General features: G+C 53.1%; 3 protein-coding genes across 12 annotated transcripts in view; 2 read left to right on the forward strand and 1 right to left on the reverse strand.

Moving 5' to 3' along the window:
* WDR48 (WD repeat domain 48) overlaps positions 1-9,223 on the forward strand; it is a 34,698-nt gene extending 25,475 nt beyond the window's left edge. For all 6 annotated transcript variants that reach the window (XM_040994270.1, XM_040994266.1, XM_040994267.1 and 3 more), the window contains 6 exons: positions 29-124; positions 1,721-1,826; positions 2,635-2,722; positions 5,534-5,610; positions 6,523-6,712; positions 7,223-9,223. In XM_040994270.1, the coding sequence (XP_040850204.1) occupies positions 29-124; positions 1,721-1,826; positions 2,635-2,722; positions 5,534-5,610; positions 6,523-6,712; positions 7,223-7,318 (653 nt within the window). In that variant the 3' untranslated portion in view covers positions 7,319-9,223. The remainder of the gene's footprint in view (positions 1-28; positions 125-1,720; positions 1,827-2,634; positions 2,723-5,533; positions 5,611-6,522; positions 6,713-7,222) is intronic.
* Positions 8,879-16,208, reverse strand: GORASP1 (golgi reassembly stacking protein 1). Of its 3 annotated transcripts, XM_040994272.1 has the most exons (9): positions 16,086-16,208; positions 14,024-14,104; positions 13,418-13,621; positions 12,293-12,379; positions 12,047-12,177; positions 11,673-11,877; positions 11,009-11,162; positions 10,585-10,737; positions 8,879-10,391 (listed from the first exon to the last, which is right to left on the reverse strand). In XM_040994272.1, the coding sequence occupies exons 1-9, from the start codon at positions 16,146-16,148 to the stop codon at positions 10,123-10,125; spliced, it is 1,347 nt and encodes a 448-aa protein (XP_040850206.1). In that variant the 5' UTR covers positions 16,149-16,208; the 3' UTR covers positions 8,879-10,122. The 3 variants fall into 3 exon arrangements, with proteins under 3 accessions (XP_040850206.1, XP_040850208.1, XP_040850209.1); XM_040994274.1 differs by lacking the exons at positions 13,418-13,621; positions 14,024-14,104; XM_040994275.1 differs by lacking the exons at positions 12,047-12,177; positions 13,418-13,621; positions 14,024-14,104 and having other exon boundaries at positions 11,673-11,828.
* A 218-nt stretch (positions 16,209-16,426) lies between these two features.
* TTC21A (tetratricopeptide repeat domain 21A) overlaps positions 16,427-24,694 on the forward strand; it is a 28,288-nt gene continuing 20,020 nt past the window's right edge. For 2 of the 3 annotated variants that reach the window (XM_040994930.1, XM_040994931.1), the window contains exons 1-7: positions 16,427-16,453; positions 16,813-16,942; positions 17,106-17,216; positions 17,398-17,564; positions 19,736-19,858; positions 20,261-20,418; positions 23,382-23,466. In XM_040994930.1, coding sequence (XP_040850864.1) covers positions 16,427-16,453; positions 16,813-16,942; positions 17,106-17,216; positions 17,398-17,564; positions 19,736-19,858; positions 20,261-20,418; positions 23,382-23,466 — 801 coding nt within the window. The remainder of the gene's footprint in view (positions 16,454-16,812; positions 16,943-17,105; positions 17,217-17,397; positions 17,565-19,735; positions 19,859-20,260; positions 20,419-23,381; positions 23,467-24,694) is intronic. The other variant, XM_040994932.1, reaches the window with a different exon arrangement.

Here is a 24,694-nt window from a genome sequence, read left to right on the forward strand (position 1 = left end):
TTCTCATTCTAATTAACCTCTTTTGCAGTGAACTTAGGAGGCCTTTTACTCCAAGCACTTCTAGAATATTGGCCTAGAACACATGTGAATCCAATGGATGAAGAAGAAAATGAAGTAAACCATGGTTAGTGTTTTCCTATTCATACAATTAATCTTAGATTACTTAGAACAAAAACTCTTAAATTGTTGGCTAAGATGAGACGTAATACATGTGCGTGATGTTTCCATGTCATTGTCCTCCTTTCTGCTAAATAAGAGCATCCCTGCCATCTCACTGCGTCCGAGACGCCAGTGGGGCAGAACACTGCGTGACTTTCACTCAGGGATACTCGTGACAGGTGAAGTCAGCCTTACAGAGGTGCCAGGAGCCTTCACTTCACAACTAGGCACCTCAGCAGCATTATTCCCCAAACAGTCCTTAGAGTGCCTGTGGGCTTACCTGAAGAGCCTGGGTGTTAGCTGAGCCAGAGAGCCAGGGTGTGATGGCATAGCCATACCTGGGATTGATCTGAAATCCTGGCATTGTCTACTCTGATAATCTACCTACTTTTGACTTTAAATGTTTCAAAAAAGAAAATCGAATCCCATCTCCCAAGTGGCAGGGCAAATGCATGTGTGTGTGAAGATTGAATGTCACTTAGGACATAGGAAAGCTGTGTGTGTGGCTCTCCGCAAAGGGTCAAGGAAAGTAGGGTCTTGAGTGGGTCGTTCTGGTCAGCAGTGGTGTAGCTGTGGGAAATGGGTTTCTGGCAAGGTGGGATTGCTGTTAGAAGCCCAGGTGAGTCATCAGGATTCAATCATGAAAAAGCAAAGGTATAGGCATACCCCTTTGCATCCAGTCTGTGAGTAGAGACACGAAGGAAGAAGTCACAGGAAACCCCACAGTCATCTTCAAATCAGAGTGCCCTTGTCAAGGCTGGACAAGGCCAGGCCACTACCCTGTCCAGAGCTTAGGCCAGTGCACACTCTGCAATGTGCTGCACCTGCACCCTGCTCTGTGGGTCCTCGGGATGAGCAGCTCATTGCAATCCAAGGCCCTTAGCAAGTTGCAGGTGAGCTATAAAACCAATGGGTGTGGGTACTGACCCTCAGGGACTGATGCTCTGGTAGGGCAGAGAGCTGCTGGCATAGAGCCTTCTCACTGTGTGAAAAGGTCCAGAAGAGCCACTGGATTTCAGGACTGAAATTGCTTTCAGCCTGATTAGGGAAGGCATGATGAAAGGGCTGACACTGGAGTCAGGGATAAATGCATTTAAAAGGCGACACGACAGAGTGGAAATGAAATGTCGAGAGTGAGAAGTGCAGCTGTGGCCTCTTTCAGGACTTTCTTATTGGGATCTGTTACTGGTTGCCGCTGCCATTAAACTTTTTTCCAACTCAAGGAATTTTTCTGAGCTTGATATTCTTAAAAAAAAAAAAAAAAAAAACACACGAAAACAGAAGCACTAGATGATCGTTTATACTGTTCTTGACTTGGTTGTAGTGGTTTCAAATCTGAAGTAAGTTCCCCTATTTTATAAAGCCTTGCAGTGGACTTTGCTATGCAATATACCCCAAGTTACCAGGTTTATTATTTATCAAGAATTTCCCCTTTTAAATTAATTAATTAATTATTTCTAACTCCATTCGACTTTTGGGACTTTGGACTTTAGAAGGCTTGTAGTATGTGAATTCTGTGGAAATGAACTGTTGTACTTACAGTGCTTGCGTCTCTTCCTAGTGAATGGGGAGCAGGAGAACCGAGTACAGAAGGGCAACGGCTACTTCCAGGTGCCCCCGCACACACCAGTGATCTTCGGGGAAGCGGGGGGCCGCACGCTCTTCAGGTACAGGGAGGAAGGCCTGTGGCTCTGCCTGGGAGGACAGCCTGTTTACTCCAGAGGGTGGCCTTGGAAAGATGTCACAGAGATTTAGCACAAACTGCCAGGCTGCTCAGGACCTCGGGTGTGTTGCTGTGGGTCAGCAAGCTCCATGGGCAGTACTGGTCCAGCACACCATGAGGGGAGAAGGCCTAGCGTCTTTTGGGGCTGCTGTCTCGCCTTCAGACAGCTCCTGGGGTGGTTTCTGGCAGCAAACTCTCCCTCTACCCCTGCCCCCCCATCTCCCTTTGCTAGTGTGACTTCCAAGGTGGGGAGCAGATGACAGCTCCTCAGCCTGCCCTGGGGAACCGCTGTGACCAACACCAGCCTGGCACGTGGGGACCCGCAGGCAATGACGGAGCTGGGTCATCCAGGTTGCTAGCAAGCCCTTGGAGAGCCAGAGGGAAGAGCTTGCCTCTGAGCACAGAATTCTCTTTCTTGATGGTGATTCCCTGAGGGTGGTGGCCAGATCTGTTCTGGTCCCCACTGCGAGGGAAGACCTCTGGCATGCACTGTAGCCATGGAAGGTGGCTCTCCTGGTGCTGTGTGGGCATCTCACAGGAGCTCTGAGGATGCCTGGCCTCCGTGTCTGACCTCCTGAGCTCCTAGAGCCCACTCTCCCTTCTGAGTGAGTGAGTCAGTCTGCCTGGTTCTGCAACACTCCCTCAGCCACCCAGTGAAGCTCTCTGAAGTGGAATCCCAGGGTTGCCCCTGCAGTAGTTCTGATGGTGGTTTTGTCCTCTACTGGCTCACTCCCTGGCGGATTGTGTTTCAGGCTGCTCTGCCGAGATTCTGGGGGTGAGACGGAGTCCATGCTTCTCAATGAGACGGTGCCACAATGGGTCATCGACATCACTGTGGACGTAAGTGTCCTCCGCTGCCCTCCCCGTTTCCGCACCAGGAAATGCAAGACTGTAATAAAGCTAGTCTGCCAGGTGGGATCGTTATCTGCCTCTGTCTGGTTCCAAAGCTGCAAAAGTATCGTTCCATAATTTATGTCTTTTTGTCTTGAGTTATAAAAATAGTATCTGCTGATTCTGCAAAATAAGTAAATGGAGTGAAACTGTTTCTTTCCCAATCACTTTCTCTCACCCATTCATACCCTAGCCCTTCTCACTAACAATGAATACATAGCCTTTAGTTACTTTCACTGCATACATGATGTGTATGCATATGAATGTGTATAGTTTTTTTGCAGTAAGATCCTTTTCTACCATTTTGCAACTTTTCTTTCTTTCTTGTAAATGGGTCTCCCAAATGGCGCCCAGGTGTGTTTCCATGTCTGTGAGCATGTGGGTGATTCTGTGGTATCGATTCCATGATTTACTTAGGCTCCTGTTGGTAGATACTTGGTTGTTCGCAGTGTTTTCTGTTGCAAACAGTGCTGCAGTGAACAGCCTTGTACTTGATTCTTTGTGTGCTGTTTAGCATAAATTCCTAGCAGTGGGACCGCTGGATCAAGGGTGTGCACATTTTAAATTTTGAAAGATTTTGCCAAATTGCCCTATATACAACCTGTGCCGGTTAGCACTCTGTCCAGCTACAAGTGGCCGCTTCCCCACATACACCAACACTGGATGCCTTGAATCTGCTGATATTTAAATCTGTCATTGCTTTAATGCAGATTGTTTTCCTGTCATGATTCATACGTAGTGAGAGTCAGCATCTTTTCGCACTGATCCTCCTATCTTCTTTTCTATGACTCGCCCAGTTGAATTCTTCACCCATTTAAATGATTTGTCCTTCTTTAAAATTAGTAGGAATTCTTTGGTGGTAATGCTTTGATTTCTACTTGCGTCCTTCAGCTGAATGTTGACTTTGTTCATGGTGTTGCTTGCCATGTGATTTTTGCATAAACAAATAGAGCCTTCAGGCTCCGAGTTACATATCTTGTTGTAGGTCTTTTTTGTACCTCACAAAGCAGCAGAAGCGTTCTCCTTTCTTCTTTCTAGAACCTTGTGGTCATCTTTATGTCTGGGTTTTTAGCTGATGCTTCTCTTTGGTGTGAGGCAGGATTCTGACTTTGCAAAAGGGACAGCCAGTTGCCAACATAATCTACTGGATTACTGTCCTTTTTCTACTGATCTGAAGTGCCATCTTCTATCACATGCTACCTTTCTAGACACAGCCATCTGTTTCTAGACTCACACTACTCCTAAAGCCATGTGACAAGGGATTTAATTTCCAAAAGCTTTAGATAATGTTTTTTGTTTCCCAAATAATAGTTCCAAGGACATAAAACCAATGTGACACCAACAGATGCTCTACAGTCCTCTCTTTATGTCCAACTCCCCGTGAACCACTCCTCCATTTGAAACTCACCAAGAACGCCCTGGCAGCCCCGGGCCTGCAGCTTATTCCTGAGAGCAGACAGGTGCACAGGCTGCAGCAGGGAGGCTCAGAAGGGATTTAGACCCTGAGAAGACCAGAGAAGTTGCTCCTTCATCTAAGAATGTAGCTTACTTTTTGGGAGGCTTCCAGGTTGTTGGCTGAAGTTTCCCTTCTTTCTTAAAACCTCAGATCTTACCCTAATGTGGGAAGGAAACAAGGAGAGGTGCTGCTTGGTCTTTCAGCCGGGTGATGGGTCTCTGCAGAGCAGGGTGTACGTCCCTCCTCAAGGTCAATATGTAGGTTCTTCTCACAACACCCTTGTTTCTGTTTAGCCCTTTAGCTGTCAACTCCAGTCTTTAAGTTGAGAGTTGGTTTCTATGGCTTAAGAAAAAAGGAAAGGTTGCACCCAACATGAAGGCTCCTTATCTTGTAGGTGCCGAGATCTTATGTGGGTGTCAGTTTGTGTCCCAGCTGTTCCACTTCCCATCCAGCTCCCTGCTTGTGGCCTAGGAAAACAGTAGAAGATGGCCCAAAGCCTTGGGACCCAGCACCCGTGTGGAAGGCCTGAAAGAAGCTCCTGGCTCCTGGCTCCTGGCATCAGATTAGCTCAGCTCCAACCATTGTGGCCATTTGAAGAGTGAACCAGTGGATAGAAGATCTTTCTCTCTGTATCTCCTTCTCTTCATAAATCTGATCTGCCTTTCCAATAAAAATAAATAAAAGAAAAAAATGGGAGGGGAAAGTTTTTTTCCTTTGAATTCCTTGTAAGAAAGAACCGCACTATAATTTTATACTACCATTGAAAGTATATATAATATTTTTTAAGATTTATTTTTACTTGAAAGGCAGATTTATAGAGAGAAGGTGATGCAGAGAGAAAGATTTTCCATCCACTGTTTTATTCCCAGATGGCTGCAGCAGCTAAAGCTGAGCTGATCCAAAGCCAGGAGCCTCTTCTGGGTCTCGCACACTGGTGCAGGGACCCAAACACGTGAGCCATCCTCACTGCTTTCTCAGGACACAAGCAGGGAACTGGATGGGAAGTGGAGCAGCCAGGACACGAATTGGTGCCCATATGGGATGCTGCCACTTGGAGGTGGAGGATTAGCTTGTTTAGTCACAGCACTGACCCTGAAATTACTTATGTAGCTTTACATGTCTCTTGTATCAAAACTAAATGTCCTAGTTTTTGATAAATTTTTTCCAAGGCTGACTTGGGTAATTTGTAACCTTTAAAAGACTTTTCATTAAAAATAATTATTACTTGACAATCATGTCTTCCTATTGACAGCATTTTGGTTTATCAGTTAATAGAAACTATATGCTTTTTTTCTTTATTTCAGAAAAATATGCCCAAATTCAACAAAATTCCTTTCTACCTCCAACCTCATGCATCTTCAGGAGCAAAAACCTTAAAAAAGTAAGTTCCCATGATAGACCGTTTGATTCCTTGGTCTAGTTCATTACAGGTGAGAATTGGTTTTTCTTCTTGTTGCTTTTATAGTAAAGGAAACATGATCTAAGGCCAACACTCTGATACTGATGAATTTTGTCTCCCATAATTCCCAGCACAGGATACAACCTGCATGTAACTAACTGTTTTTATGGACACTTAGGGAGGAAGCAGAGTGGGGGGATAAATACGTGTTTGATTAGAACTTTTCAGAAAGGCCTCTTGAAGGACTTGGGACTACACTGGACACATGTGGTTGGGTAGAAATTCCAAAGGTCACCAGTCCAGGGCAGGACAGGATGTGGTTGGAGAGGTGGACGTGTGCGCACGAGTCAGATACTGACAGTCTTTAGTGGGAGGCCTGTGTGCCTTAGCCCAGTACAGAGGGCAGCGGGGTAGGGGGGCTTCTTCACAGTGGAGTGCAGAGATTTGGGGGTGAGTTGATGGGGTGGGTCTAGAATACATTGAGTTGGAGGAATCTGTGGGATTCCCACAGTGTGCGGTCGGCTGTTGGGTTTGCGATCTAGACTGGGATGTCATTGTGGAAGCCCGCTCAAGGCATGGTATTGGGAAGGATGGCCAGGGAGGATGGAGAGCCAGGGGCCCTGAGGGCCACCATCCCTTCCTGGGTCCTTTTGTCCATGCTCTGGGAAAGTATGTCAGGAAAGAAAAACCTAGAACGCCATTATGTGTGTATGGGTAACTTTGAAGACTTCCGTGTCATCTCATTTAGTCACACATAACCTGCCTTAGGGTGGCACCATAGAAAAACAAATGCATTGTTTTATGTTTCTGGTGTAGCTTTAAAAATGCAATGTGAACAATCTTGCAGTTGTGTGGTGAGCTCACTGGTGTCACAGAATGCCACTCCTCTTACAGAGACAGACTGTCTGCTAGTGACATGCTGCAGGTCCGCAAAGTCATGGAGCACGTGTACGAGAAAATCATCAACTTGGACAACGAATCTCAAACCACGAGCTCCTCCAACAATGAAAAACCAGAACAGGAGAAAGAGGAGGATATTGCTGTGCTGGCAGAGGAGAAAATTGAACTTTTATGCCAGGACCAGGTAAGTGGCATTGAGGACCACGGCTCCCATGGTGTGGTGTGATGCTGACTTTGGGCCAGAGGCGCTTGGGAAGCAGGGAGCTCTCCTCTTACCCGTGAGAATCGCTTTGTCCTCCCCCAAGCCCCCCGTTCATTCCTGGGTTTTAGGGAACAGACTGGAGTCTTAAACACACCTGTGGACTTGACTGTGCTGGAGACTCAGTCTTGATTTGCAAAATGTCTGCTGTGTGGAAGACCTAGGGTGGAAGGGTTGGAGATGGGGCAGCTGTGTGAGGTCAAGCCACACACCCGAGCATTTCCTCGGAGGAGTGGCTGCAAGGTGGCCTCAGGTTTCTGGCCTAATCATCATAGATGCCCCCCTCTCCCTGTCCCGTCCCATGCCTGGGGACCTGGAGGCTGTGCCAGCATGGCAGGCCAGATCCCTTGATGGGAGCTGCTCGGGTAGGTGCTGAGGGTTTCAGAAAACACGAAGATTAAAGATGACTTATCTGGTTTTTGTTTTTCTGTTCAGGTTTTGGACCCAAATATGGACCTTCGGACAGTGAAACACTTCATATGGAAAAGCGGTGGTGACCTCACCTTGCACTACCGTCAGAAGTCCACGTGAAGGGTGGGCTGACACTCCTGGGTATCATTTGCCACCTTCCTCTCTGGCCCCACGAGTAGTCCTTGGAAGCCCACCAAGCCCCCACAGGAGCCACACTTCTGACGGCCGACTTGGTATGGACCGAGCTTACCTTCCCACTGAAGTGACTAATCGAGATGTACTATAGAAACCAGTCTCCGTGTGTAGCTTAAGCTGTCCCCAGGGAAGCAGAGAGCGAGAGCAGAGGAGCCCCGAGCAGCCTGTCGGGGCGACGGACAGAGAAATGACCACAGACCAGGGTAGACTTGGCTTCCTCTTGTTTCCAAGGACCTTGTCTTTGTTAGCACTTGTTAGAGACACATCCCGTTGGGCTGCATCTGTCACTGTGTTTCAATTTCAAACCCACACGCTCTATAGCTTTTCTAAGAGACTACATTCCATTCATGCAGTACCTAGGAAGGCTTTTTCCAAGTTTGTCATAAAAAAAAAAAAAAAAAACCTTACCAAATTGTTTTCACCAGTTAAGACAGTTATTTTTAACGTGAATTGCTGTTGCACAATTCCAGAGCCAGCCCATTTCGTAATAAACGATTCCTATTGGGCATTTTTTTTTTTAATATTGCATCTCAGATGTGTTCTTGTAGAAAGATCTGGTGCAATTCCAGGTGCCGGATTACAGCCCTTGGGCTGCTGGGCCAGAGCGTGCACAGCATCCTGCCGCACAGTTCCCCTCCCTCCTGCGGCTAGGACCCCAGGGTCTCCCTCCAGGGTGGCAGGAGGACACCATCAGAATGTAAGGCCAGAATGAAATTTCATTTTCATTCATATGCTGCCAACAGCATATGGTGTCCAAGTAGAGGGGCTAGCATAAGTGAGCAAGTTTGACAGGCATGTCCTCAGAGTCTACATATTTGTTTTTCCAAGTTTTATATGCAGGTTTTTGTTTTATCTGTAGCCAGGTCTTCTTTTCACTGTTCTTTCTAACAACCTAAAGCTTTCATAGAAATCATTTGGATCTTGTACAGAATTTAACTTATTGGGGATACACATGACACCTTTTGGCAGGAAATTCTTTGGATTCTTCCCAAGTTATTTGTATTCAAAACAGATCGTTGACACCTTCCCCCCGCTCCTCCCCCTCGCCACACACATGCCCCAGAAAATGCACACACTGAGCCTCCTGTCAGCAGCCAGAAGCACAAGTGCCTTCCAAGGGCAGTTGATTCCAGTCCGGCTGCCTCCCCAGCTCACTTGGGACCTGGGCCCTGGGGCCTGGGGCCAGGGAGGAGTGGGGAAGGTTCTTTCTTTACTCCATCTCCACAGGTTCCAATAGGGGGTGGGTGGGGGGAAAGGGGTTAGCTGACGACCTTGCTCCATCTCTTCCCGTGGCGCTGTCCTGACCCGCACAATTGCAGCCAGGGGTTCCTCGCCACTGGCCAGCTTCCTCTGCAATGTGGACAGGTCACTACCACCTGCACTTTGAAGAGGTGAGCAGAGACGTGGCCGCTCAGCCAGTGAGCTAAAAACGTTCCCTCCCCCCTCCCTCAGAGGGCAACCAGCTGCTGGGTTTTTTTCCTTTTCTTAAGTCCTTTCTATTTGTTGGATACAGCAGTGTGCTTTTGGTGCACATTTTTTTTTAGCAATAGTTGTGAATTAATGGCAAAAAAAAAAGAAAAAAAAAAAAAAAAGAGAAAGAGAAACCTCTCCCAGCCGACAGTTGTGTGTGCTCGAGGGGCCTGGAGCAAAAGGCACGGCTTTGCCTAGGTTGCTCTGCCCCACGTGCCGAGCCTGGGGTGGCTGCACTCACCCCCAGCATGACTTTCTGTCCCTCCAGTCAAACCGTAACACCATTTCCAGAACATTGGAGTCTGCCATGCCAAAAGGGTCAAGTACCGTATTTCACAGTTGTATAGAATAAAAGCTTTAGTTAAAATATTTCAGTGTCTAGTACATGTTTATTTATGTTTTCATTTGTCACTTTCCTTCATAGCAGGTTAGAGAAAGAAACCTCTGGTTCAGTATTCACCCTGGAAGTAATTAGCATCAGTATCCATTTAACACCCCCCCCCCCCCGAGTTTGGAGGGTAGGGGACAGAAAGATGGGGAGGGGAAGAGCTAGGACCTCTGGGCAAGGGCAGCTTGAGGTCACACTGCCAGGCTCAGGCTGAGGGGAGCAGGCCTGGAGGCCTGGGCATGGGAGGAGGGGAAACACGAAGGTGGACCAGCAGACAGTGTGGGACAGGCGAGAGGGCACACAAGAGAAGGGGGCTCCTTCCCTCCAGTACAGATGGCGCTAGTAGAGCTACGTGAAGAGAATCTAAGCAAGCCTACAAAGTGACTGAGCCAATACCGACACTGTGTCCTTCCTCTGTCCCTCGTTTTCACACTGGATTGTGCCCACAGTCTGCACCTCCTGGGCAGGCGTGACGACAGCAGGCACTGGACCTGTGGGGTCCAGTGGGGTGGGAGCCAAGGATGCCCTCCCTCCAAGCCCTTGGCCTCCTCTCGACCCACTGGGGCTGTCCACTCCACCAAGCAGCAAAGCAGCCATTGTCTTCTGCCCAGTGCTGACATGGCATTTAACATGGTGTGCTACTCCAAGCCCTCTCCCACCCCCAGAGCACTTGAGACCCCCAAAGCAGGACTAGCAGGCTGAGTGCTGGGAGCCATCTCCTGTTGCCTGGAGGAAGGTCTGAGCAGACACACAAGCCCAGCCAGCTCCACCTGCCTGGCACTAGCAGCAGTAGCCTGGCCCAGGGAAGGCTGCACAGGGATGGGTTGGCCACACAGTGGGGCTGCCTGCCCTCGAGGTGTCACAGAGCCCGTCACAGCCCAGGGTGTGCGTCCGGGGTAGAGGGGTGGGCCTGGCCAAGCGGCTCCTCAGCCTCCGCCTGGCTGTCAGTACCCTCACTGTGTGCTGGCTCGTCCTCAGCCTGAGCTTCGAGCAGTTCAGCAGACAGCCCGTCTTCTGGGGACGCTGCAGAGGTGAGGCTGTCGGGAAGGCTTAACCGGGGCAGGTGGTCGGCCTGGGCCTGGGCCCCAGGGCTGTCTGGGAAGGACACTTCAAACTCTGACCCGGACCACGTGGCCTCACCTGAAACACAGCAGGGAGCTCAGGAGGCCTGGAGGATTAGGCCATGACTTGGGGGCCAGTCACCCCCACCTACCCCTGCCGCAGGCTTTAACGCCAGGCAGGGGGCCGAGCCCACAGACCCTTCCACTCAGAGGCGGGATTTGGGGCAGCCATGTAGCACCCTGGTGGGCTTCCAAGGGTGTCAGCCACTCACCGCCCCGCTCGTGAGAACTGGTGCTAGAACAGACATCCTCCGGCCCTGAGGTGGAGCTGGCCATGCCGGCAGATGCTGAGGGAGGCGGCAGGCTGGGCCATGCGCTGGCATTGCTGCTGTCCAGGAGCGAAATGCCGGACACGTCCAGAAAGCCTGTGGAAGGGAGCATGTCACTGGTCAGCACAAAACCCGGAGCCCGGCAGAGGCTGGTTCCCTGCTGCAGAGTCCATGGCTGGCCTGGGAGCCAGCCCTGAAGGTTTGCAGACTGCTGCTAGCCGTACCCTAGAATAGATGGGGTGCCACCGTCGGAGCATATGTAAAGTGTGCAAGGTCAGTGGGCCCTGGGGAAGGTGCTCTGGAGCCGGGGGGCCACTCTTCAGCACCAGGAGTCATGGGGGCCCCAGCTTCCAGGGTCTGCCTGTACCTGGGTCCATGACTCGCTGCAGTGGTGGTGGAGGCTGAAGGGAAGTTTCCATGGGGTAAGGAAGTCCTCCTCCAAGGTTAAGAGCACTGTGGCTGGGACTCGTAAGCCCAGGAAGCTGATCCTGTGGGGAGGGGTCAGGGGCCTGCAGCAGGGCCTAGGAGAAGAGAGGGGGGCCATCAGCGTAGTGCCTGCAGTCCAGAGATGCTGCAGTCCAGCCCAGCTACCACCCCTCCTGGCCCTGTCAGCCCTGCTCAGCTTGGTCTGCCCATTCCCTGCCTCTACAGGGGAGTGGTGTCAGACCACAAGGTCGGGCCTGGCCTGGTCTGGTCTCCCTCAGAAAGTGCCAGGGACCCACCTGGCCACCAGTGCATGCCAGAAACCAAAGGTGCCCTCAGGAAACCCACTCATGAGCCATGGAATCAGGGCCGGGGTGTCACTGCCCTAGGCAGAGTCTGTGCCTAAAGGCAAGCAGGACTCCCCTCTGGGTGCCCCCACTGGGTCCCAGAGCACTTGGGCGTGCCAGAAGCACAGCAGCCTCATAGACCCAAAGGAAGAGCTGCTGGAGACACTCCCAAGGGTGGCTTCCGAAGTCTTCATGTCCCAGCTGCCAGACCCCTCTGCCCATACAAAGCTCCCTGCTCCCCACCAGGTGCTCCCCACATACCTCTGTATAGTCACTCTGCCTGGAACCCAGCTCTGGGTCTGAAGACACAGGAAGGTCCTGGGGGGTGGGTCCAGGTGGTGAGGCATCAAGTATGTGGGGTTCAGGTGATAGAGTGCCAGGTGGTGGGGCACTGGGTGGTTTCCTGTGCCTGGGTGCCTGGGTTGGGATCCGGTGCAGATACCCGTAGCCAATGCCACACCCCAGGCTGCCAAAGACCAGAGGCACTCAGTGCAGGAGGCTGTCCCATAGCCCTCCCTACTTAACCACCCAGCCCTCCCTCTCCACCAAGTGACTCTCTAAGTCCATGCCCTCCCACCACAGCCATTCCACCTACCCCCACCCCAGTCCTGCATCTCTCTAACCCTGGGCAGTACCTGCCCTCTCCACCCCACGCCGCATTGGGAGTTACGGTCACCTCCCGGCAGGAGTCCGACTCGCAATTATAAACCATCAGCTTCAAGGGCTTCCCTTCGTGGGACTCGATGAGCGTGAAGAAGTCTTCAGACTACAAGAAACACAGCTCCTGAGGCCTGCTTCTGGCATACCAGATGGCCCCCTTGGGGCACCTCCCATCTGTGACTGGGGTCCCAGGGGAAGGGGCCTAAGCAGAGGCCACTCACTTCCTGGAGGATCTGGTCGGAGCCCACCACGTAGTCTGTGTAGGGGAGCAGGCCTGCAAGAGCGGCGGGAGAGGAGGGTTCCACGTCCTGGTATAAGAGTCACAAGTCACAAACCAACACTTCACACAGCTGAGGGCAGGAGAGGGGCTGGATGGCATGCCCTCTGGTGGGCCTCAGCATGCCAGCAGAGGGCAGCACTGTGGCATGCCATGGCTCAGCACTGCGGCTCTGGACTTTGACCCGGCCGGGCTGCCAGCTGTGGGACTGTGAACACATTACTGAACCTCCCTCTGGCTCAGTTTCCTCACAATTCAAAGGGGAGGCTGAAAATGAACTCACAGGGCTGCTGAGCAGGTGAGAGAACCCCAAACACTGATCACAGTGTGTTTTCACTGGCATGGCTGCTGCTGTGAAGGCACAAGCCCAGAGCCCCGGTGAGGCTGGAGGGAGGCAGTGAGTAAAAGCGGACATAGGGCTCGCTCCTCTCTTGGCATCTCACCCCTCACCCGTCTTGGCATCTCCTGGGCCAGTGGGTAGGGACTGTCACCAGCCCTGACTGCAGGCAGACTGCACATGGAAGAACCCTGGCCAGCCTCCCTCCCTCCAGAGGTCAGTGGGCCACAGAGGTGGCTGGAAAGCAAAGCGGCCACCTGCCAGTTCAGGACGGCCCTCTCGTACCATGCCAAGGGTCCAAGCACTGGAGAGCCTGGACTCTACCAAGGAGCACAGGGCTGTCTGTGGCCAGACATGAACACCCTGCCAGCTTAGTGGCTGAGAGTAACCGAGGCATGGCTTAGCCATCTAACGGTGGGGCGGGAAGCCAGCTTGTGCACGCATATGGTGTGCATGCGCAGATGCAGACACTGGCCACAGTGACAGCAGCCTGGCAGTGCAGCCACTTCCTGTGACCAAACCCCACAGGTGATGAGAAGCAGGACTCAGGGCACATGGCTCAGGAAGCCAGGGACTTGCTCTCTCTGGGTTGCTGGGGTGAAAGCAGACCCCACCCTCAGAATGCTCCAGACACCCACTGGCTGTGCTCCCTGGCACATCCCCACCTGAACCACCTTCAACTCCCAGGCCCCCGGCCCCATTCCCCACCCTGCACCTGTGTCTAGTACTCACCAGAACATGCCAGACATGCTCACTGGCCCTTCGGAAGCTGCAGAAGCGCACGCTGGCACCCAGCAGGCCCTGGCCGCCCCACATGTTGCTGGGCACCACCTCTACCTCGCGCACCTTCATGGTCTTCATGTTGAACACCTCCAGCTTCACGGGCTTCTCCACGTTGGCCCTGAGCAGTGCCTTCAGTGTGTCATTCTCTTTGTTCTGCAGAGGCAGTGTGGCTCACTCCCTGGGCCCCAAGTTGGGGCAACGTCCCGAGCAGGGCCAAGCAGGGGCTTGGGCAGGTGGCCATGGTAACCCCCACCTCCTGCCACCCCCATAAGCACTCCCCCAAGCAGCAGAGTCCTCACAGTGCCTTGCACAGCACCATCAGGTCCTACGGCCGGCAGGGGCTTTCCTTCAACAGACCCTCTAACCCTGGTCCCCCCAGAGTTCTAGAACCAGAACAGGGTCCCAGCCAAGTTCCGAGTGTAGCCAGGAGAGAAGGGGCCACAGGGTTGGTTCGCATCCCATACCAAACCCACAGGAGGCAGGACGGTGGGAGCCTCCTGTAGGACAAGGGGACAGGGGCACACGACAAAGCAGGGGAATGGAGGGGTGTCTCACCAGCCTCGAGTGCCCAATGGTGATGATGAAGTCGAAGTAAGGCTCCAGGCCCGCCTGCTGGGCAGGGGAGTTCTCCTGGACCTGTCCCACGGCAGAGCCCACAGTCATTGCCCAGTGCTGTGATGCCCCAGCAAGCTCCCTACCCCATGTCCTCTCCCAGACACAGGCGTGGGAGGACCCCTGCTCTAGGCACCAGTCAGGCTTTTCTCCTTCACTGCATCTGGTACCTTCCTGGGTACCAGCTTCCCTCTGGGCAAAACGGCTCCATCCCAGTAGGAGGCGGGGCAGGGTACAATCTTGGGGCTACCAGCAGATATCAGATACTATAGCCCAGCCCATTGGAATGCACCCCAGTGAGCTGAGCCGGGGCAGGCTGGAAGGCGGGAGGCACCAGAAATGTTCAGATGTAGATGGGGAGGAACCATTAGGGCTGTGCCTGAAAGGGGAGTGGGAAAAGCCACCTGCTGCCAGACCCCACCAGACCACCTTGACCTCAGAGTGGGCAGGGCCAGGCTCAGCCCAGCAGGTGGGGAGAGCCACTGCAGCCTGCTGGCAGACAGCAGACCCCAGGGGTTGCCTGCGGAGTGGGCAGTACCAACCTCCACAGCCTGGCCCTGGGCTGGAGACATCTCTAGAGCAGCTAGACCCCCTTCCTGGTCTCTGTCCCAGCTTCCATGCCCACACAGAACACTTCTTGGAGATTCCCTGCCCCTTGTGAACTTCCTGGCCTGTGGGCTGTGGCTGAAACCCATCTTAAAGCTCCCAACTGCCACCAGATGGTTTTTGTGCCAAGGACCTGGCCCTGGAGGCAGCCGCTGCTGTCTTCTTCCCATCTCCTCACAGGGAGACCCTAGGCTGCCAGTTCTTCTGGGTCTCTCCTCCACTTAAACCACCCCACCACAGGGTCCCCCAACCTGGGCCAAAAAGCTACACCTTCAGGACCACATGCAAGGTTCTGGGGGCGGGGGCTGGCCTCCTCCTTTTTCCCACCCCAGCCTCACCTGGGTACTGGCTACCCCTTCTGCCAGGAATGCTAATCCTCTAATGACCAGTCCGTCTCTTACTTCCTGCCCAGGCACGGGTTCTAATGATACTCGCCAGCTTCATCCAAAACAGCACTAACCCACCTCTCTTCCATTGCTTCCGGCTCCTGGTGCCCATAGGCGGCTGTGACTACCCACCTGCTGTGGCATCTTTGAGGTCTCCCGGGGGGCCTCCCACCAGGATCCATTACAGGGATGACCTCTTTTCTGCCCACAGCTTTTCTTTCCGGTGCCCAGAACTCTGCATGCCACGGCCAGCTAGCTGGAAAACGGCAGCCACTGCCCATGATGACCCCCCAACCTCTGCAAATCACCATCCTACACTCCCTCTGCCTTCGATCGAATCCGCGAGAAGGACGCTGGCCCTGTCTACACTTCCTGTCCTGGACCAGGCAAGCAACTGCTAGCAACACACCCTCTCCTTGCAAACACAGCAGCTCCATGGCCAGGCACCCAGGTACACACATCTGCGTCTTCGCACCAGGGGACTGGGGGTCAGAGACCCTCCCCGTGGCGTGGCTCTGACCCTCCATCTGGCCTAGGGAGGCCCTCTCCCACCGTCACACTTCCTGGGAGAGGCACCCAAGGGTTCTCTCCCCTGCGTCCCTAGCAGTTCTCTCCGGCCCATTGGCTTGGCCAGTCTTGGGCTTCCACCTGCCTCCCGCGGCACCTGCGTGGGGGTCGGGGGTCCCCAGGACTCCCACCCCGGACTTTGTGACGGACCATGGCACGCACAGGCCAAGTGCCCACGCGCGACCGAGACGGCCCTCGAGGGCTTTTCTCTGGTCACAAGCCCACAGCCTGGGTACTGGACGGGAGCAGGGTCGGTGGTCCGGACAGACCAAGGGTGTCAGGAAGTCCTCCGGGGCCGCGTCTTCGCGCGGCTCTCGCCAGCTGGGACAAGCGCCCGCCACGCAGGCGGCCACACCGGACAGGACACACCGCAGCCGCCAGCCGGCCGGGGACCAGAGGCGGCCGAAGTCAGCGGCGCCGCCGGCGGGAGGAGGGGGACGACTCACTCCGTGCAGGTGGAAGCCTTCGGTACCGCCGGCAGGTTGTTCGGTGCTGGCGCCCAGGCCCATGGCAGCGACCGGACTCGGAAATTGGCGTCCACCACCTCGGCGGGGCTGGCCCAAGCCAGCAGGCCAACTCGGCGCTCGATTACCTGCGCCTTTGTCACGTGGCAGTGTTGTTACGCCCTCTCCCGGCTCTTAGCAACCGGCCGGCAGCCCAGTTTCTAAGGACGCGCGCGCCTGCCAACTTCCGGCCGCGAGAGGCACACCCTGGACCCTGACGCGCGAGTGTGAACCGCGCCTTCCTCAGCCGACCCAGGAACTCGGATCCGCCCCCCCGGCCGGAGATGAACCGCAGTGACTCTTCCCTCCTGGTGCGTGACCTGGCTGCGCCCTCGAGGACACTGGGACTCTGACCGTGACCCCACGTCCTGACTGGTGGCCCGCCCCCAGCCAGTAACTGCAGCCATGTGGTGTGATTTCTCAGATTTTTTTTTCCCAATTGCCTTCTGAAGACCGGCTTCCACAGCCCTGGTCTCACGTCAGTCACGACCTGGTAGCCGTCCCCAGCCTCCTCCTAACTCACTTTTTGGCCGACCTGTGCCCAGGCCTGCCTGAGCCGCTTCCGTCTACCTCTGCTGAGATGAGGAGGAGTGAAGGAGCTGCAGGGAGGGCAGCAGATGACCAGGGAAGGGACTGGGCATGTCTGTAAGAGTTGTCTTCCTCCACGCAGGCCACCATTGTGTACTATAGCCAGGAAAAGTACTTCCGCCACGTGCAGCAGGCCGCAGCGGCGGGCCTGGAGAGATTCAGCAATGACCCCGTGTTGCACTTCTTCAAAGCCTACGGCCTCCTCGGGGAAGGTAAGGGCTGGGCAGTCTCCACCCCTGGAAGCCTCATCTACCCTAGCCAGTGTCTGGGAGCGCCCGGGGGTAGATTTGGTGGGAATGCCCTGGGACCTGCGTGTCTGCCCTCGCGCAGGCACTTGCCCTCAGGGCTCAGCACCCTCATGGATTGTGTTGGCAGAGCGCATCCAGGAGGCCATCAGCGAGCTGCAGAGCATGCGGAGTTACCCGGACGTGACCCTGTGCTCCGTCATGGCCCTCCTCTACGCCCACAAGTGCTGCGAGACCATCGGTAAGTGCTGCTCTGCTCAGCCCCGACTGGGAAGCAGGTGCATGCGCCAGCCTGAGCCAGGGTGTGTGCGGTGCCCCCTCTCCCGTGGCATGCCTGTGTGTGGAGAGAGGTCCCTCCTTCAGGGACCCAGGCATGGCTCCAGGTCCTCATTCACCCTCTTCTTCCACCCTTGGCTTCACAGACCGAGAAGCCGTTGAGGAGCTGGAGCACAGCCTGAAGGAAACCCGCAAGTCAGCCAGTGCGTCTGCGCGGTACTACGCCAGCCTCTTCCTGTGGCTCGCTGGCCACCCCGACAAGGCTAAGGAGTACCTCAACCACAGCCTGAAGGCCTCCAACGGCTCTGGAGAGGTACCGCCGCTGTGGGCCTCAAGGCTTCACCAGCCCCCAGCCTGGCACGTTTCTCCCATCAAAGTTTCTGTAACCCAGGGAGGCCACACTGAGGAATGGACAAGACCTTGGGTCACTCAAGTGCTCCACGCACCAGCTCACATGTCTCAGGGCTTGGTAGAGGTGGCCCGTTGCCATGTGTCTGGATTGTCGTGTCTAGATAGGGTTTTCTGTAGCCTACATGGTATGTTTGTCTCTGGTTTTAAATCCTGAATTAACAGCTCACATTTAGAAACCAGAAGTTTTTACCCAGCAGTCCAACTTCCCTGGTTGTATGTTGAAAATTCCAAATGAGTTGACCAGATTGGGCATTGCCTCCCTCCTGGGAGAAGGCGGAGGTTTCTAGATGGTTCATATGGTGTGGTACTGACACGAGGCGCCCTCACGGTGTTTGTGGAAACTCGGTGTGAGTCTCTAAAACACCTGAACAGGTATGGTCTTCTTGCTCCATTTTCCATGAACTTCTAGCAGGGCTCTCGCGTAATGCATCTGCCCCAGAGGTAGGGTTGGAAGCCTCCCCCTCTTAACTGGGCTGATGGCAGTGAGTGAGGACATAAGTAGATTCCTGGAGGAGCAAATGAAAAGAACGTAGGAAACACAACTATTGTATAGCACATCACACATAGGTAATCTGTGATTTTTTTAAGATTTATTTTTATTGGGAAGGCAGATTTACAGAGAGCAGGAGACACAGAGACAGAAGATCTTCCATCCACTGGTTCACTCCCCAAAGAGCCATAACAGCCAAAGCTGAACCAAGCTGAAGCCAGGAGCCTCTTCCAGGTCTCTCATGTGGCTGTAGGGGCCCAAACACTGCTTTCCCAGGCCATGAGCAGAGAACTGCATGGGAAGTGGAACAACTGGGACAGGAACCAGCACCCATAGGGGATGCCGGTGCCACAGGGTGCAGAATTAACTTGCTGGACCACTGCACTGACCGTACTCTGTGATATAGTTTCCAAAAGGGGGGCCCAGTACAATGGCTCAAAGGCTAAATCCTTACCTTGCAAGCACTAGGATCCCATATGGGTACATGTTCATGTCCTGGCTGCTCCACTTCCCATCCAGCTCCCTGCTTATGGCCTGGGAAAGCAGGAAAGGGTGGCCCAAAGCCTTAGGACCCTGCACCTGGATAGAAGACCCAGAAGAAACTCCTGTCCCATCTCTCTGTTAATATGCCTTTCTAATAAAATAAATAGTTGGAGGGGATAAAAAAATATATATATATATATGCATATATATATATTTTTTTTTTTTCAAAAAGGGCAGTGACTACAAAACAAATATTTGAAAAGGCTCCTTAAAAAATGATAATTGTTCAGGACAGGTTTCTTGCAAGTGCCGCCCCCCAACCCCACCCTCAGTCCCACCTGCCAGATCTGGCCTATCCCAACAGCCTGGAGAGGCTGAGCAAAGACATGTACAAGCACTAGGCCCATGAGCTCAACCTAGCACCTGCTCAGCCTCTCAGATGACATCCTTGGCTTCACACGCAGGGCCTGGCTCTTGCATGGACAACACAGCCCTGTCTGGGCCCCTGTGAGCTGGCCTGACTCTAAGTATAAAAATGGCCATGGTGAACTAGGTGAGAGGGCCTCAAGCAGGTGGAGCACCTGAAGGAAGACCTCCTCCAGGGGCCTCCTGGGTGGAGCTGTCAAGAATAGCAATGGTGCGGGCCCGGCACGGTGGCGCAAGTGGTTAAGTCCTCGCCTTGCACGCCCGGGATCCCATATGGGCGCCGGTTCTAATCCCGGCAGCCCCGCTTCCCTTCCAGCTCCCTGCCTGTGGCCTGGGAAAGCAGTCGAGGACGGCCCAGAGCTTTGGGACCCTGCACCCGCGTGGGAGACCCGGAAGAGGCTCCTGGCTTCGGATCGGCATAGTATCGGCCCGTTGCGGCTCACTTGGGGAGTGAATCATCGGACGGAAGATCTTCCTCTCTGTATATCCGCCTTTCCAATAAAAAAATAATAAAAATAAATCTTTAAAAAAAAAAAAAAAAAGAATAGCAATGGTGAATCAGATGCAGGGACTTGGTCTGCAGGGGGAGCTACAGGGCCAAGTGGTAGGTGAGCAGACGAGTGCTCAGGGCTGTGTGGAGACCGAGGGTTTTGTCTTTCTTGTCCCTCCCTCAGGACTCTGTGCTTAGAGGTTGGGTGGACCTCACCTCAGACAACCCTCAGGTTGTGAAGAAATCCATCAAGTACCTGGAGCAAGGACTGCAGGACAGCAAAGATGTGCTGGGGCTGATGGGAAAGGTGGGCAGTAGAGGATCCCTAGCTGGATCCCACGGGACCCAGAGAGGATCAACTGGGCTATGGGTCACCCAACAGCCCAGGGTCCACTCTAGTTCTCACCTTCGTTGCTGTGTGGTCTGAGTTTCTGTTTCATTTTGGTGGGGAGCCAGAGGTTGAGGGTGGGGTCAGGGTTCGGGGATGAGTGGAGTCCATTGCTTCCTTGTCCATCTGGGCTTTCCACCCTGTTCTCTCAGGGACCCTGCCCTATTCTGCCAGACAGTTGGTTACTCCCGGAGGCTGTCTCCTCAGTGGCCGCCTGCTTGAGCCCATCTGGATGGCGACACTGATGCTTGTTGCCCTCTGTGCACTTGATGACCTTACCCTCTTGGACCACGCCCCCTCACCCCTCACCCACCCTTGCAGGCCAGGTACCTTATGATGCAGTACAACTACTCAGGGGCCTTGGAGGTGGTGAACCAGCTCGCCGTAGCCTCTGCCAACTTCCTGCCCGCCCTCGTCCTCAAGATGCGACTCTTCCTGGCCCAGCAGAACTGGGAGCAGGTGGTAGAGACAGCATACAGGTAAGGGCGGGGCCCCTATACCAGCTGCTTCCTTCCCTCTAAGCCGATGTAAGGGCATTTCAGCAAGCTCATGGAAAATACCATTAAAGCATGAGTCTGTTTTGGTGCCCAAAAGCTTGAAACCCCACACATGGTAAGACTTCTTCCTGTGCTGCTTGCTTACAAGGCCCACTACAAAGATGACTGTGACCCAGCCAGGCAGGCTGGGGGAAGTAAAAATAGGATAGCTTTGGAGAGGGGGGAGGAGGGAGAGAATGGCTGAGAGCCAATCAGATACTCACCCGTGGCCACCCGAGGCCAGGAGCTGTAGTCTAAAATGAATCAAGAGACAGAGGTGCAAGTGTTTGGTCCAGCTGCTGAGAGGCCCGTTGGGAGTCTCACATCCCCTCTCAGAGCGCCTGAGTTTGTATCCTGGCTCTGCTCTCAATCCCAGCTTCCTGCTAAAGCACAACATGGAAGGCTCCAGCAGCCGTGGTTTAAGTAGCTGGGTCCCTGCCACCCACGCAGGAGGCCAGGATAGAGTTCCACAGCTCCTGACTTTGGCCTGGCCTAACCCTGGACTGTAGCAGTCACTTGGGGGAGTGAACCAGGGGCTGCGAGCTCTTTGCCTCCTAAATAAGCAATAAACAAAACAGAAAAAGCTGAGCTCCTGCATTTTGGTGTAGGTGAAATTTATCCACATTATATAAACATCTGTTTTTATTTTTTTTTTTAAGATTTATTTTTATTTTTATTACAAAGTCAGATATACAGAGAGGAGGAGAGATAGAGAGGAAGATCTTCTATCCGATGATTCACTCCCCAAGTGAGTGCAATGACCAGTGCTGTGCCGATCTGGAGCCAGGAGCCAGGAACTTCTTCCAGGTCTCCCACAAGGGTGCAGGGTTCCAAAGCTTTGGCCCGTCCTCAACCGCTTTCCCAGCCACAAGCAGGGAGTTGAATCGGAAGTAGAGCTGCCGGGATTAGAACTGGCGCCCATATGGGATTCCAGTGCGTTCAAGGCAAGGGCTTTAGCCACTAGGCCACGCCGCCAGGCCCTAAAGATCTGTTTTTATTTGAAAGGCAGAATTACAAAGGGAGTAGGAGAGAGACAGAGAGACCTTCCATCTGCTGGTTCACTCCCCAAATGGCCTCAATGATCAGAGCTGGAACATTCCTTCCAGGTCTCCCAGATGGGCACAGGGACCCAAGCACTTAAGCCATCCACTGTTACTTTTCCAGGCACGTAAGCAGGAAGCTGGATCAGAAGTGGAGCAGCCAGGAATCTAACCTGTTCCCATATGGGATGCCAACACCTCAGGTGGTGGCTTGGCCTTATGCACTACAACACTGGCCTCTAGTTTTGTTGTTGTTGTTGCTTTAAATCACAAGGAACACCCCAGGGGGGAAAGAGCATCAGTGACCTGGAGAGTTTTAGGGTCACCTCCACATGGGGTCACTGGGACTGGCGGGAACCGTGCATCCAGTAAAGGTGACCCGGGAACTCTGTGGACAAAAATATAGATAGGTTGCAGAGCAGGAGCATCTGCAGAAGGCTTTGTGATTAAGCCTTTTCTAGACAGCTGAAGCGTATCTCCTCAGGCCTGCAGCACTTGGTTTTCTCACAGTGATTTGAAGGCATAAAAATCCTCATTTTTCTCCCACAGAATCGTTGATGAACTGGGAGTCACCACTCTGCACTTGTTCATGAATTACGTGGTAGCGGGCGGGTTCTTCGGAAAGTTGGTGGGAAGACAGGAAAAGATGAATTCATGTTGGTGCAAAAAAAAATTGCTTACACTGATGCGTATTTTTAGAACACACATTTTCCATGAACTTTTGAAGAAGTCCCTCACACACAGCAGTTCTAAAAATAAAAATACACACACAACAAGCATGCAAAGACTGTCTCCTCCTAGTTCCTCTAATGAGAACTGGAACATGACCCTTTTATTCGTTTTTTTTTTTTTTTTAACTTATTTGAGAGGCAGAGAGAGTTCAAGCTCCCATCTGCTGGTTCACTCCCCAGATAGCCCCCATGGCTGGCACCAAGCTGGCAAAGGCGGAGGGAGAGCCAGGATCTCCACCCAGGCCTCCCATGTGGGTGGCAGAAGCCCAGTTTCTTGAACATCACTGCTGCTTCCCAAGCGTCTACATTACCGAGAAGTTGAACTTGAGAGCCGGAGGGCAGGCATCGAACCCAAGCACTCCTGATGTGGGACACGGGCATCTTCACTGGCAGTTTATTCACGAGGCCAGACTCCCTGCCTTGACCTAGAGGGGCTGGAAGCTGATGGAAAGACAGCTTGCCCTGGCCAGCTCACACGTGCCACATGTTCAGTGCCACTATGAGCCCTCAGCTCCCCTCTCACCGTGGAGACTTGGACAGGGTCCTGAAGGAGCTGGCTTTGGAGTCTGGGCCTCGGGCCAGCAGCTTACCCAGCAGTTCCTGGCAAAAGGCCACACCATGGGCATGCACAGGTTCTCCTGCCCTGGCTCTGGGCACCCATATGCAAGGAGCCAGTGTTTGATGCCAACAGGTCGAGTCTGGCACCGTACACCTTCCCTCATGGGAGCCTTCTTGGTTACCAGTGTTGCTAGGATTCTGTCTTGATTCAAACTCGACTCTGTCTGGGTGTGTTTCCTTTCATCCCTTATTTGAGGGGACTTCCAAAGTTCATGGAAAAGTGGGAGGAGTTTATTTGGGTACAAAAAGTTTGCTGTTGAACACACCTGCACAGCACAGGTATCACTTTCACCTGCTTCTCATTGGCCAAGACTTGGTCACATGACCACACTGAGGCTGAACTGGGAGCCTGGGAAATGTAGTCTTTATTCTGGGCAACCTAGTGCCTGGCTAATTTGGAAATTCTCTTGCTGAAAGCAGAGCGGGAAACAGGTATTAAAGGGCCTTCAGAAGTGCCAGCCTACCATCCCGATCTTGCTTCTTGACCTTCCAGTCCCTGTGGTTCTTCCCATTTCAGAATCCTCGAAAGAGACCAGAACAACATTGATGCCTACCAAACTCTAGCTGTGCATGAGCTTGCAAGAGAAGGAAACATGACCACAGTAAGTTCTCCTTAAGACTCAGATACTGAACCCCGGGACAGAGGGAAGAAGGAATCCCTGGTGACTTGTAAGCCTCCCCATCCTCAAGGCCTTAGAGGGACCCCTGGAGCCTTGCATCCCCCTTTCCACACCACTGGGATACCTGCTCTGATTGGCCCTTTGAGCTGTGTGGCTGGGAAACCTCACTCGGGTGCTGAGATTGATGCCAGGGCTGCTTCATGCTACCCTGGGCAGGTGGCTCTTCTGGGCTAAGCCTCAGGCACCTCACATGTCAGGCGGACATAGTTCCTCACAGCTGAGGTTGTGACAATGACTCCATGAGATAAATGGGAAAGTGCAGAACAGTGTCTGTCAAGCTGTGATAATCCAATCAGAGAGAAGGTGTCATGGTAGTGTCGCAGAATCCAGGACTTGGCATTTAAAAAATGTATATACATATTTATTTTTGTTTGAAAGGCAGATTTATAGAGGGGAAGGAGAGACAAATCTTTTATATTTCTAGATCACTCCCCAAATGGCTACAGTGGCCAAAGCTAGGCCAGTTCCAAAGCCAGGAATTGGGTCTCCCACATGGGTTCAGGGACCCAAAAAGTTGGACCATTTTTCAGTGCTTTCCCAGGCAAAATAGCAGTGTTTTGGGTGGGAAGGGGAGCAGCCGGAACTTGAATGGCACCCATATGGAATGTCCATGCTGTAGGCAGAGGCTTAATCTATGCCATGGCACCAGCCCTGTGGAAATGCCGTTCTGTAAGACAATGGCTGGAATTGCCCAGGCAATACCAAGTAGCACCAAGTCCCAGGCTTGTACTTAAGCCTTGGCATTTCCCAAAGAATCTAAGCCAGATCTCAAAAGCAGAAACACCTAGAATTCCTTTTTATTATTACTAATCTTATTTATTTTCACTTACTCAAAAGGTAGAGCAAGACACAAAGAGAGAAATAGAGATTTACTCACCAAAGGTTTGCAATAGCCAAGACCGGGCCAAGCTAAACAAACCTAGGATTGCAGAACTCCACCTGGGTCTCCTGTATAGGTGGCAGGGGGCCGAGCACTTGGGCCATCATCTGCTGCCTTCCAACATGCATTATTAGCAAGAAGCGAGATGGAAAGCATAGCAGCCAGGGCTCTTTTGACTGGCACATCCCATGTGGTAGCTTAACCGACTGCACTGCAACACAACACCCACTTCTAGAATGTACCATGAAACCTCAGTGCTCAGATGTGTTG

Source organism: Ochotona curzoniae, unplaced genomic scaffold (assembly GCF_017591425.1).
Source record: "Ochotona curzoniae isolate NIBS_2020 unplaced genomic scaffold, NIBS_Ocur_1.0 contig_908, whole genome shotgun sequence".
In the NCBI taxonomy this organism is placed as follows: Eukaryota; Metazoa; Chordata; class Mammalia; order Lagomorpha; family Ochotonidae; genus Ochotona; species Ochotona curzoniae.